The sequence below is a fragment of the Microtus oregoni genome, unplaced genomic scaffold (assembly GCF_018167655.1).
Source record: "Microtus oregoni isolate MIOR12 unplaced genomic scaffold, Mior012 000014F_ref0000157, whole genome shotgun sequence".
Taxonomy (NCBI): domain Eukaryota; kingdom Metazoa; phylum Chordata; class Mammalia; order Rodentia; family Cricetidae; genus Microtus; species Microtus oregoni.
The window spans coordinates 22,676,670-22,690,681 of NW_024543073.1; the positions used below are offsets into that span (position 1 = coordinate 22,676,670).

At 46.9% G+C, this 14,012-nt stretch overlaps 1 protein-coding gene across 1 annotated transcript in view; it reads left to right on the forward strand.

Moving 5' to 3' along the window:
- The window catches only part of Cmya5 (cardiomyopathy associated 5), a 93,706-nt gene that overhangs the window by 36,898 nt on the left and 42,796 nt on the right, over window positions 1-14,012 (forward strand). Inside the window, exons 2-3 of the mRNA XM_041663587.1 lie at window positions 356-10,454; window positions 13,692-13,787. Of these exons, the coding sequence (XP_041519521.1) occupies window positions 356-10,454; window positions 13,692-13,787 (10,195 nt within the window). The remainder of the gene's footprint in view (window positions 1-355; window positions 10,455-13,691; window positions 13,788-14,012) is intronic.

Genomic DNA, 14,012 nt, shown 5'->3' on the forward strand with positions numbered 1-14,012 from the left:
GGTTTGGGGGCAACTGTAGGAACCAAGAGCACTGATGCAGAGTCACATTGAGGGTCCTGATGAGCCGAGGGAGCCTCCGAGACTGGGGAACGAGGGAGGATCAGGGCAGAAAGCCAGAAAAGGGAAGATGCAGACGTGAACTTCAGCCTCACTTTAGTTTAAAAGCTGTTGAGTCGTTCTGCCCTGGGATATGTGACTGCATTGGCCATCCTGACTTTACTGTTTTAACTTTATATTGACCCCTATAGTTGAGACAGATGGCAATATCGACTTTTATATTTTTACATTAACTTATTCTAGTAATATGAATCTTATTTTATTACTATAACATAATTATTGATATTATTCACTACAGGTTATCAGATGAGGATGAAGAGGGCAAGACCAAGCAGGAGTGTATCATTTCTGACCCCTCCTTCTCCATGGTGACAGTCCAACGGGAAGACAGCGGGATAACATGGGAGACCAATTCAAGTAGATCTTCCACTCCCTGGGCTTCAGAAGAAAGTCAAACTTCTGGTGTATGTAGTTTGGAAGGGTCAGTTCTGAATTCTCCTCCGGGGAACATTTCCTTTATTGTGGATGAAGTTAAAAAGACACATAAAAGAACTCATAAGTCCAAGCGTGGTTCGCCATCATTGCGTCGGAAAGGTAGCAAAAAACGAAACTCTCTGGAATCGCAAGATGCTCTGGCAAACAAGGAAGATGGTCCTTTAATTTCTGAAAGCCCAGTGCTCACTACTGAGAAAGAGAAGTCATCCATTGGCACCTATGATAAAACAAGAAGGAAGAAGACAACATCCAATACGCCTCCCATCACTGGGGCCATATACAAAGAGCACAAACCATTAGTATTGAGGCCAGTGTACATAGGAACAGTACAATACAAAATTAAGATGTTCAATTCAGTTAAAGAAGAATTAATTCCTCTACAATTTTATGGGACATTGCCAAAAGGTTATGTAATTCAGGAAATACATTACAGGAAAGGGAAAGATGCGTCCATTAGTCTAGAGCCAGATTTGAGCAATAGCGGTTCTAACCTAGCTTCCCAAAGAAATAAATTAGTAGCCCAAAGCCCAAAAGATGACACAGAAAGAGAGTTTGCTCCACCCTGGAGAGGTGCCTTCTCCAAGGGGTCAAAGTCCAAGACCTCATTATTTAGCCGTGAAGAGCAAAACAAAATGTATGTTGATTCCTCCTTAAAAGCCACGTCTGCAACAGAGCACACCTTGCCTTCTTATTCCAGAAATTTGCTTGACACAGCAGATCAAGAACATCTAAGACCTCCAAAGACAGAGCTACAGCAGCCAGCTGACCAACTGAAGACCCACAGAACCGAGCCACCCAGTGCGCCAGCAACCACGTTCCCTGAACACGCAAAGGAAGAATTTGAACCATACTCACAGGGAACAGAAAGTTCAGAGAATGATGTGTCACTGTTCTCAGGCCCAGCCGATGATGTAAAAGAGGAAGGTATGGTTTCTGCTGGCCATTCCATGTCAAGGGACTCTGAGGAGTCTTTGGAGACAGGACCACCAAGACTGGTACCATCCATCCTAGAAAGGTTGGAGCCAGAGAAGGAAGAGCTAAAGCTGAATTCAGTAGAAAAGATGGAACCAGACTTTGAACACCTGACCTCATCTGAGCCCACCGCCCACAGAGAGGAGCATGCGCCTGAGCCCATAGCCCATATAGAGAAGGAGCATGCGCCTGAGCCCATAGCTCACAGGGAGGAGGAGCGTGCACCTGAGCAAATAGCCCACAGGGAGGAGGAGCATGCGCCTGAGCCCATAGCCCACAGAGAGGAGGAGCATGCGCCTAAGCCCATAGCCCAAGAGGAGGAGCATGCGCCTGAGCCCATAGTGCACATAGAGGAGGAGCATGCGCCTGAGCCCATAGCTCACATAGAGGAGGAGCATGCGCCTGAGCCCATAACCCACAGAGAGAAGGAGCATGCGCTTGAGCCCATAGCCCAAGAGGAGGAGCATGCGCCTGAGCCCATGGCCCACAGAGAGAAGGAGCATGCGCCTGAGCCCACAGCCCACAGAGAGGAGGAGCATGCGCCTGAGCCCATAGCCCAAGAGGAGGAGCATGTGCCTGAGCCTTCTGTTGCTGAACTAGAGCGACAAGAACTAGAGAAGGCAGTGGAAATCACGGATACCACTGAAGCAGAAGATTCTAGTCTAGAAGAAGAGATCATAGAACTTGATTATCCGGAAAGTCCTTTAGTTTCTGAGGGGTCTTTTTCATCACCTTTGTCCCCTGAAGTGGAGCACAGAGAAGAGCCCATTCTGCCATCACAAATGACATTCACACCTGAACATGTCTCTTTGGCTGAGGAGGAAAGAGAGGAAAGCGAGTCTCTTTCTACTGATTCTGCTTTTGTATCTGAGTATTCGGTCCCACAGGATCTGAACCGTGTACCAGAAAAGCAAGAAGCCGAAGCAGTTTCTCTCTCTGATGTGAAATCCCTCTCTGAGCCTGCGGTTTTTTCAGAGGAGGATGACGAACATGAGTCTTATTCCTCAGCTGTGGCATCTGAATCTGAGCTCTCTCTCTCTGCATCCACCATCGAGAAGACATCAGCATCCCAGTCTCCACTCTTTCCCCCAGTTACTCCAGACCATCTGGTCCTACCTGGAGACGAAGCCTCAGAGAGTAGGTGGCAAACACCAGAGACGGCATCTGCTACCGAGAATTCAGTTCCAGTGCGTGCTGCGCAGGAGTCGCCGGCGAGAACAGGCGACCGTAAGCCCCCATTAAAGTCCCAAGATGTTTCTGAGCCCATGATTCTGGCAGAAGAAAAGAAAGAAGAAATGGGGCCACACCTCCCAGGCATGGAAGCCATCTCTGAATACTCTCGTTCTCCATCGTTAACTGAGAAGGCTTCGAAATGCCCTGTTCCACCGCCATCCCTGACTGCCACACTGAGACACGCAGTTGTATCGAAAGATGGGGATGGAGAAAGCGAACATGTCACATCAGATTCGAAACTGCCTTCTAAATCCTCAACTCCCCAAAATGCAACACAGGAATCCCCCCAGAAAGCAATTGATGACATGCCCCAATTCAGACCACAAGGCATTTCTGAACCCGTGACTCTGTTGGAAGAAGAAAAGGGAGATGTTGGGCCATCTCCACCGGATGTGGAGTCTGCATCTGAGCATGCTGTCCCACTGATCGCAACTGAGATGCTTTCTGAATGCCAGGTCCCACTTCCTTCAGCTGCAGCGTCTGAACATGTGGTCCTACCAAAAGGAGAGACCATAGCAGACCAGCGGTTCTCGCTGTCCTCCACACCTGCTTCCGAACGCTCATTACCAACACCATCTGTGACACCAGAGTCCCAGGAGGAAGACATCGTCCCCACATCCCCTCTGCTTCTAAAAGGTGCCTCCTCACCCACCACTCTATCGGAGCTAGAGCAGGAAGAGGGAAGCCTCGGGCCCTTCTCCCCTGATTCTGCCTTTGTGTCAGAGTTCTCCTTCTCCCCCTATCCGACTCAGGAGACAGAGAAGAGAGAGCTGGGGCGTGATTCTCCACTGTGTTTGACATCGCCATCCGAGCATACTGTTTTGTCAGATGAAGACACGGAAGAGGCTGAACTTTTTTCCCCAGATTCGGCGTCACTACTTTCCGTCCCACCATACAGACTCCCAGAAACAGAGCAAAATGAGAGCCAGCCAGACTCGTCCCTAGCTACAAGGTCTGCTCCAGAATCCCCCTACTTCTCAGAAGCAGACGAAGAAGAGTCAGGATCAACGGCGCTCACACCTGTGCCCGAGCCTTTTAATCCTTCACAGGAACAGGAGGCCAAACCCTTCCTTTTCATGCCTGTACCAGAAGACCTGAGCCTGCCACCTTCAGCAAATAAAACGGGCCAAGCAGAAAGCATCCCAGATGCTCCGACAATCTCAACATCTGTATCTGAATATCTCATCCTGGCCCAGCAGCAGAAAACGCAGGCGTCTCAGGAGCCTGAGGCAGAGAGTTTGGTACCACCACCTTCAACCAGCAGATGGGAGACAGGAGATGTTAGGAGTAGTTCAGCAGCAGCTACGATAGCCGCTTCTTCATCTGCACCATCCTCGGTGGTAAAGGAAGAAGCCGAACCTGATTTGCCCACATCTCAGTCCTCAGTTCCACCTGAGTTGGCCCGTGTCCTTAAGACAGAACAGGAACCCAAGGCATCACCCACTCTAAAATCTGCACAGGAACAGATGGCTCTGCCAAAAGTCAGGACGGAAGAAACTGTGCCGGATTCTCAAGAAGCAACAGCACACACATCACAGGATCAGACACCAGAGCCTCGGCGCCCAAATGTTCCGGGATCTGGGATGAAATATTCAGCTCTGTCTGACTCGACAGAGGAGCCAAAGGCGGATGTCAAACCCGATTTAGCTCCAACTGTGACTTCTGAACTAAAACACAAGGTGTTGTCAATGAATGAGCCCGAAGTGGCAAAGTCATATTCACCTCCAGAGGAAATGGCTGTTTCTGGACATGAGGTTTTATCTGGAGAGAAAACGGAAGTGAAACAGGGTTCCAGAATAACCAAGGAGCTTCCTGCAGCCTCGTCGGGAATAGAAAGGGAAGTTGAACATCGCCCCCCTGAGCCACCAGCATTTTCAGCTTTGTCAGAAGAAATGCGGGAAGAACCCACAGCCAGCTTTTCTGCCGCCACAGTGCCAATAACTAAGCTTGATTCAAATTTAACCGAATCAGGCAGAGATGAAACCCTGACAGATTCATCTCTCACCAGCCCCGAGGGACACCAGGGCCAAAAGAGAGTAGGGAGGAGTGAATTAGGAAGAGGCTTGCCGCCACTCATTCCTTCGGTAGCCGGGCGCTCAGTTCTCATAGGGGAAGAGAAAGAACCAATGAAAGAAGCCGCTACTGTCATTGATAGCTCCTCATCTGGAGGTTCAGCTTGGCCAGAAGCAGAGCAAGAAATGAAATTAGGTTCACCTCCGAGTCCATTATCTCTATCAGAGCATTCTGTTCAGTCAAAAGCAGACGCTGAAGATGTTAAAGCTGAGTTGCCAGTATCCAAAGCGTCAGCAGATGTTCCTGGGGCAGCCAGGGCAGAAGACAAACAAGGCCTTCCATTCCCTCCAGATCTCGATTCTGAACGCTCAATTTCATCCCAGAAAAAAAACTTGGTGTCTGTCTCAGAGGTGTCAATGCCTCAACCCAAACTTCGCACCAAGTTGGGCAGTGAGGTAAAGAAAGAAGATGGTGAGCTTTTATCAGAAGCCTCACTGGCACCCAAGCACACAACTCCAAACGACAAGCCTGAGGGGGCGAGAAGGTCTCCTGAGTCTGAAAATTCAGTGTCCGAAGATTTAGCCCCAACATTACTGGCCCACGGGGATGAGATAAACGAACAAGCAGAGGAGACATCTTTGGTCCTGAGGGGTCTCCTGTCAGGAAAGCAAGAGCTGGTAAAGCTGCCCCCAGAGCCTGAGGAGAAACACAAGCAGTTATCAGAAGCAGCACCTGCTGGGTCAGAACTCATTGGTAGTAGAGGCAGAAATGGATCCTTAAGCATAGAACCAGTACAATTCCTTGTACCTGAACCAGGGTCTTCTGTCTTAGAAATGAGAACCACTGAGCTTAGGAGCAGAGGAAAAGACCAAGAAGAAGACAGGAAGTTCCCTGTGCCTGCCATATCTCTATTAGAGACTGCCTCTTCTGACCTCCCTGCAGGGCAAAGGGAGCTTGAAAAAACCCTGCATGAGGGGCACGTTATTAAGGTGCCTGACGTGAACAGCTCTTTCTCAGAGAAATCAGATCTGGATATCCAACAACTCTCAGATAGGAACGAGAATTCGGAGCAGTCCAAATCATTTATGAGAACAGAACTTGCCGATGTTACAGGAAGAAAAGTAAAGGAGACTCTCTTTTCTCCCAAGGATAGCACCTGGATTCTGGAGAAGCCAGATGACTTGGCCAATCAGCACGAAGAGAGAAAACCAGGGTCCAGGCAGCTGGAGTCCTCTGCTAGCAATGATCTGATTCCATTTGATACAGACCACAAATCTGGAATCAGAAAGCAGGTGTCCCAAGCTGTGGAAAAAACCCACTTGCCATCGCAAGACCAAGAATCCACCCTTCATGTATCTAGTAACAGGGAAGAAACCTCATCCACTGAGACTTCCTTTTCGGAAGAAATAAAGTTGCTTCAGGAACCACAGCTTGTGGTTCCAGCTGGGAAGGTGGAGGGAGGCAGAGCAGAGGAGAGGCAGATCAATTCTTTTACAGAGAGTGAAAATTTGATATCAGAAAAAACAAATGCAGAATTTCCCAGGCCTTACAAAGAAGAAACTCAGGAAGAGATCAAACTACCTCTTGAAAGAACTCTCCATAAATCAGAGCCTGGCCCATCTGCGGAACAGGTAAAGGCAGAAGCTCCCCCGATTCCCACCAGAGCAGCTCGTTTTCCTGCTGAAGTTGCAGAACCTACACTGGACAAAGACCAAGAGGCAAGCACAGCACCAGTGTCTGGTGAGAAGCCATCTGGAGAACTGAAAGGGGTTCCGTCAAAGGCTGTAAATGATGCTGAGGAAAGGAGAGAGCCATCCCCAGATGTGAACGTGTCCACTCAAAGTAAACCTGTGCCTGAAGTCACAGCAAATGTTACACCTCAACCCCTGAAGACACCAGAGGTGACACACAGGCCATCTGAGAAGTCATTGGTAGCTGAACAAGGTCTTCCTGCAGAGAAGGGGAAGAAAGGAATATCGTCCTTCAGATCATGGATGTCTAGTTTATTCTTTGGATCAAGCACTCCTGATAATAAGGTCAGTGACAAAGAAGATTTAGAAACGCAGCCTAGTCCCTCTGTAGAGAAAGCAATGACAGCCATGGACCAGAAAAGTGCAGTTCCTGCTGAGGGTAACACAGCTGAACTGGCTGAAGAATCCAATGGTGTGTCAGTTAAAGCCGGCAAAAGTCAAGACCTTAAAGAAAAACCCACATTGTTATCAAGTGCAGAAGTTTTAAAACAGCCTGAATCCAACTCTGAAAATTACAGGAAGAAGGAAGCTCCAGGCTACCTGGAGGCAACCAGGGTAAGCTCAGCTACATCAGCTGACGACAAACATCTTGGAATTCAACCTTGTTCCCCAACGGGTGAGAGACTGGTTATGGAAGAAGCCCCAAACACTATTCCTCTTCGTGTTACTGAGAGCCAAAGACACCAGAAGCCTCAAATCTCTCCTCCATCTTCATGGACTATTTCTGCTCTTAAGGAAGAACCAAGCAGTGATCGCAAAGAAACATTGTTCTTGTCATCTGACAGAGTAGATAAAATGCCACAAGAGCCCAAATCAGCTCCATCCAACTTCACAGGGGTGAAGGACTCAGAGAAGTCAGCACCAGTGATCTTGCCAGTGGAATCAAAAGGCAGTTTAATTGATTTCGCTGAAGACAGACTAAGAAAAGAAATGCCAAAGCCCACTTCTTTGAAACACCATGAAGAGGAAGTCAAACGGCCAATGGAGGAGAAGGATAGCTGGGACATCAGATCGTTTTCCCTGGCAGAGAAGAGGGAGCTGGCAGAGACACAAGAAATCATGGCTCCCTTGGAGCTTAGGGAAAATAAGGTGGCAGGAAAGTTGCAAATGCTGCCGGAATCTCGACCTTTTCAATCGCAAGAATCAAAAGCTACTGAGAAGCTGGAACAGCGCATCTCTCCAGCTGAAGAGCTCACAGAAAAACCCAGCATGACTCTTGCTTCGGAGGAGAGGAGAGAAGAGGAGCAGCAGACACGGGCATCTTCAGAAGGAAAGCAGGGACACTGGCTCTACTCTCCAATTGCAGCCCTGCCTGTGCCCCGAGCATCAGCTGTCTCTTTGGGTGAAGCCCAGCCACCTTCATTGGTTAAACCAACACCAGTTACTGAACTACCAGAATGCATGTTCACAGAGGTATACCCAGAAATTAGGGAGAGAAAGGCAGCAGAAATCCAACTCCATGCCCTGGAAAGAAGTACAGTCTTAGTAGAAAAAACCAAGTCCTCCCATGTGGAGCCTCCCCGTGGGGAGGAAATGGTTGGCCATTCTTTGACTGAGAGAGGAAATCTGGAGTTGGAGAAAGCCAGTGAGAATAGAGTGGGCCTCAAAGAGGAGAGGAGCCAGTTGTTAATGCCAGAGTTGTCCGCTGGCGCCTCGGTGGCTGCTGCGGTTGAAAGCATGCCGTCAAGGTCTCTCTCTGAGGATGCTGAAAGCGCACCGGACCTCACTCCTGAGGAAACAGAGCATTTGGGAGCACTACCGACTCAGCTGTCACCTGTAGAACCACAAACTCTCGTTTCAGGAACATCTCTAGAATATACAGTGAAGAGACCAGAAACGTGGCTGGAGAGGCCTTCAGTGCACACCATCCAGACGTCTACAGATGGCCTGACCGGGATGCCGAAACAGTCTGCTCTTGTTCCAAAGCGTCCCTCAGAAGCTGTGGAGGATGCGCACAGAGACGAGCCACTCTCTTCAGCCGCGAGCAACTACACTCAGTTTATGCTTCATGCATCAGCCGTCAGTGCTGACGGAACAACTCCCATGAAAGGCTCATCCAAGGAGCCCAAAGGCACCTCAGTAAAAGACGAAGAATTTGCAGTAACCAGCAAGCCCGCCGGACTTTCGGAGGATCAGAAAAGTGCCTTTAGTATCATTTCCGAAGGCTGTGAGATACTGAATATTCACGCTCCCGCCTTCATCCCTTCGGTGGATCAGGAAGAAAGTGAACAAATGCAAGATAAGTTGCATTATTTGGAGGAGAAAGCCTCATTTAAAACTGTTCCCCTGCACGATGAGAGTGAGACATTTGCTGCCCGTAAGACACAGAAGGGCAACTTAGAAGACTCTGATAGGGAAGTCACATCGCTGGTGGAAAGCGAGGCAAAGGAAGCTCATAAAGCGAAAGAGGAGAGAGCCACCGAGCCAGAAACAGGCGACCTCACTTTTATTCAACCCGCAGCTTCCAGTGAAGAGGACTATTTTGAAAAATACACATTGATTGATTATAACCTCTCCCCAGAGTCAGAGAGACCGAAACTAACTGTTGAGGGATTCTCAAGGGAACTCACGGAAGCGGCGGCTTCTTTCCCAGAAAGTTCAGATGAACGCGCCCTGGAACACGAATATGACTTAGTAAAGTTAGATGAAAGCTTTTACGGGCTAGAAAAGGACTACAGTGAGTTATCTCAGACAGAGATGCAAACACCAGGCGATAGAAATGTTCCGAAGGCTATCAGCAGAGATGGGGACTCCAGATCTCCTGGGATGCCTTTGTTTGATGTGGACGAAGGGGTTCTATCAAGAAACCAGATATTCCCTACCACCACCAAGGCTGTCAATCCTGAGCTTCTAGAGGAGCCACCCGCGCTTTCATTTTTATATAAGGATCTGTATGAAGAGGCATCTGGGGAGAAGAACGAAGAGGAGACGGCCTCTGAAGGTGGCAGCGCAGATTCGGAGGCATCGTTTCCAAGGAGACATTCTGACACTGATGATGGGCCAGGTATGTATTTCGAGAAGTACGTACTCAAAGATGACATTCTTCACGACACATCTGTAACTCAAGAAGATCAAGGCCAAGGCCTGGAAGGAAAACCAGTTGGCGAATATGATTCACATCAGCTAAGAGTTGCAGAAAGGGAAACTGGCAGAAAGCCTGACACTGGTTTTTGGGAGAAGAATCTGGAAGAACAGCAAAAGGCTGTTGGCAGGGAAGGAGACTCAATAGGCCACATGGCGACCCACAGTGAGGTGGTGACACAGCAGAAAGCTCCCATTATAGAGGAGGTCAGAGCAGTCACCCAGAAGATGAGCTACGCAGTTCCATTTGAAGATACCCATCATGTTCTGGAGAGTGTGGATGAACCAAGCAGTCAGGGTAACGAAGCAGTAAATGCCAGTCCAGAGGTCCAGCTGAATGTCCCAGTACAGGTGTCTTTCCCAGAGGAAGAATTTGCAGCTGGTGCCACTTACGCTCCAGAAATGCCACAAGCAGAGTTCATCCCATCTGGGCCACGTGAAGAGAGGCTCCGCAATATCCCTGTCCAGGATGAGTATGAGTTCGCCGATTCTCTGAATCAAGACGTGGTCAGCCGAGGCATCTTCTCAGAAGAACCATCTTCAGAATCCACACCTGAAGATGCGTTGTCTCAAGGAGCAGAATCGTCCAAGCGTACCAAGGAACATGAATTCATGAAGGAAGAAGGATCTAGTATGTCTGCCAAGCAGAAAGAGTTGGACGGAAGGAGGATAGAAAATGACCGGCCTGTACCAGAGTCCGTTACAGATAAGGCCCAGAAGGAACGGACGAAGGCCCAGGTTGACTATTACTGCTACACCTGCAAAAGCCAGGTCTCTGAAATGGACAAGGTGTTGGGTGTCCACAAAGACCACGAGGTTTCTGCCCTTGACACAGCTATAAGTGCTGTGAAGGTAAGCAAGCTTAACACACATCACACATGTGCACTGGGTTGCTTCCACGCTTTCCTTAAAATGACCAATATTTGGTATTCATTTTAAGCACAATGTTCTGGAAAAAGTGTGACTATTTCCCTAAGAACTTCGTTAAGACGACCTTATCTATTATTCTTACAGGTATATGGTGTGTTGGAGCATTCATCTAGGTGCTCAGGATATCAAGAAATAACACGGGGGGTCATTGCTATCGAGGAGCTTACTATCCCGTAGCAAAGACCCTTAATGTTATAAAAAAGGAAAATGTTTTTATTCTCAGTAATTATACATTTTCTTACAAAACAAGTTAATTTCTGTCATCAATAATATTGTTTTTTAAATATGCATCTACTGCACTGGCCGATTCTAGCCTAAGTGTTAAAACATTCTTGAAACTGTACGATTTTGATTCTCATCATAGCCCACCTCCCCAGGGATGCTGTTGAGAAGCATGGAGTCTTTGTTCACCCATCTTCCTCTCAATTGGCTATTTTCACATCTCCATTCTACATGTAGCATCCAGAATGATCTTAAAATTAGCTAATGTGCCAGGCCAGTGTTGAGTTCTTTGTATACAAAGTACATTTTATTCTCATAGCTCCCCATCACAGTTTACGGATAATGGCATGGGCTCAGAGAGGTTAAGTGGTTTGCTGAAAGAGACAAGAGAAAAGCTGGGGCTGATACCCAGGTTGGCCTGACCTTGGGGCTTACGTTCCTGACTGTCCATACCGTTAGGGTCAGTGTCTGCCATCAATGGTTCTCAAATGATCCTTCAGTAATGTTGCTGATAAATAATTGTCAGGATCATTTTGATTAAATATGATTGCATTTCAGAATCTGGGTATTTTTTTCTTATCAAATTAATTCTCTTTTATTTCTCTAGGGTGAAATTTCATCGACATTTTTTCTGGTTAAAGTTTGGAGGGAAGGGTGAGGCAATCTCTGTTATGAAATCTCACATATCAGGTGTATTAACTCCACAGAAATGTGCCCATACCTTTTAATTATGTTTTGTTTTTATCTAAGTTTTGCCAAAAATGTTGACAATTTTAAAAGTCCAAAATTAACACCCTGATCTCTTCAGATCATATAAATCTTTCAATTAAAAAAAAAACAATTCAGAAGTAGAATGATGGTGTTATCTTTAAAACAACGTTTTAAGAGTTTGTTTGATGTTCTCTAAAGAAAGTTAGAATCAGTGACTAAAGTCAGGAAGGCTTGCTTTTTTCCCCATTAAGTTACCCATGAAAATGAAGAGTTGGAGACAAATTTCAAAGTAAGAAAAGCTGGAAGCTAGAGAGATGGCTCAGCAGTCAAGAGCACTTGCTGCTCTTGCAGAGGATCTGGGTTCAGTACCAGCACCCATCTGGTGGCTCACAGTCACCTATAACTCCAGTTCCAGGGAACAGAATGTCCTCTTCTGATCAGGCAGGCATGTGTGCACATACACATATGTAGGCAAAACACACATATACATAAATAAGTACATCTGAAAAAATTAAGAAGAAGGGATATCACAAAAATGGTAACTTGAGAATTGGGTGGCATCTTCTAGGTGGACTTTTGTGCCTCCTCCGAGACTGTTGGCTGCGGTTTCCTGAAGCCCTAGCTCTTCCTCCTTTTTCTACCCCCATCATGGTGATTGTCTTCATTCATTCATCTTCATCCTTGATTCAATTCTTTCCCACTTTCCTGGTGTTTACTGGCCTCCTGTTCTATGTCAGGAAGGATGCCAATCATTGGGAGTGAGAAGGAAGGAAAGGGAAGGGTGGAGATGGTCAGCCCTGGCCTTCAGGAGTACAGGATGCTGAGAGACTAAGCTTTAGGAAGCTCAGTAGCAGGGGCAATGTGGGAGGACCAGGGGAGGTGTCTTTAAAAGCTTGGCTTCGCTTTGATGAGGTAGACACTGTCTGTTAATCAGTGGCAGAGAGGACATTATAGAAATGGAAACTATAAGGGAAATATGTGTGAGAAGAATCTACAAAAACATGCAGCCATGTGTCAGGAGCCTAGAGAACGGGGGGGGGGAGGGGGCGCTAGGCAATTGAGATCTACAGGAAATTAGAGGCCCCTAGAAGAGACTTCATCATGGAATGTCATTGCCATTCTAGGGGCACTCGCAGCTCTGTTGTTCTGTTTTGTTTTCTGTTATGTTTGTCGGGCCAGCATACCACTCCACTAGGCTTAGAACTATGGCTGAAGTAGGATCCCTTCTCGCCACTCTATAAAATTTCCACATGGTTGCCACTTACTGCAAACCTTGACCCTTCCAAGATGGTTGGAACCTTGAGATTTAGTTGACAGTCCTCTGTATCACTCGGTGTGCTGGTGTGTTGGCTGGTGGTACCCCAATCACCTTCTCAGCTCTATCAGGCACATTGGGGTTGCACATGCTCATGTGAAGAAACAGCCAAGGCATGGAAGGTCAGTTCAGCCCATGTGTGTTACTGCCTTTCTTGTTGCTGCGAAAATGCCTGACACTAGTAACTTTAGGGAGAAAGGAGGGGTGTTATTTTGGTTTCAAATTTCAAGTGTATAGTTCACCGTGGGGAAGACATGGAGACAGAAGCTAGGGGCAGTGGGTCACGTTGTATTTACAGTCTATCTAGGTGATTCTAGAGCTTGTCAAACTGATAACCAACACCACAGAGTTCTACTTCAGACTGTAGAAAACTTCAGGCGTTATGAACAGTAATAATTCAAATGGAGAGTTTATTAAACAAGAACACCCATGCACATGTGTGCTTCATTTATGTGGAAGTCAGAGGAAAACCTCAAGTATTTTTCTTCAGGCACTAGCCCCGTTTTTACTTTTAGCAGGGTCTCTCACTTTCCTGGAAATCATCAAACAGGCTAGGCTGGCTGACTAGAGAGCCAGGAATCTGCCTATCTCTACCTCCCCATTTCTGTATTAGAAGCAAGCACCACCACACACAGCTGGTTTTACAGTGGTTCTGGGAGTCAAACTCTTGTCCTCATTCTTGCAAAGCAGGTGATTTGCCAACTGATCTTCTCCAACTCAACAAAACTTGGCTGTCATACATAACTGTGTTCAATCCATTAAGAAGAAGCAGCAAAAATTCCCAAAATTTGATTTGTTAGTGAATATGGTATAGTAAATCTCTACAGAGATATTAAGGGAACCAGAATGCCCTGATTGAAATGTTTCCCCCCGATGTTATTCAGTGAAGACACTTTAATTCTTCCCTTCAGGTTCAATTAGGAGAATTTCTTGAAAATCTACAAGAAAAATCCTTAAGGATTGAAGCTTTTGTTAGTGAGATCGAATCCTTTTTCAATACCATTGAGGTAAGTTAGCATCCTTCTTTCTATTTGATCCTGCTTTATTTATTGTAGCAACAGTAAACTATCTGGAATTAAATTGGTGTGTGTATTATAAAGTGTATGTTGTGTGTAGTATGTGTGTGTGGTGTAGTATGTAGTATATATGTTGTATAGTGAATGTGCATGTATGTATTATGTGGTGTGTGCTCAAGAGTGTTTGTGTGTGGGAGGGGTGTACTATGTAGTGTG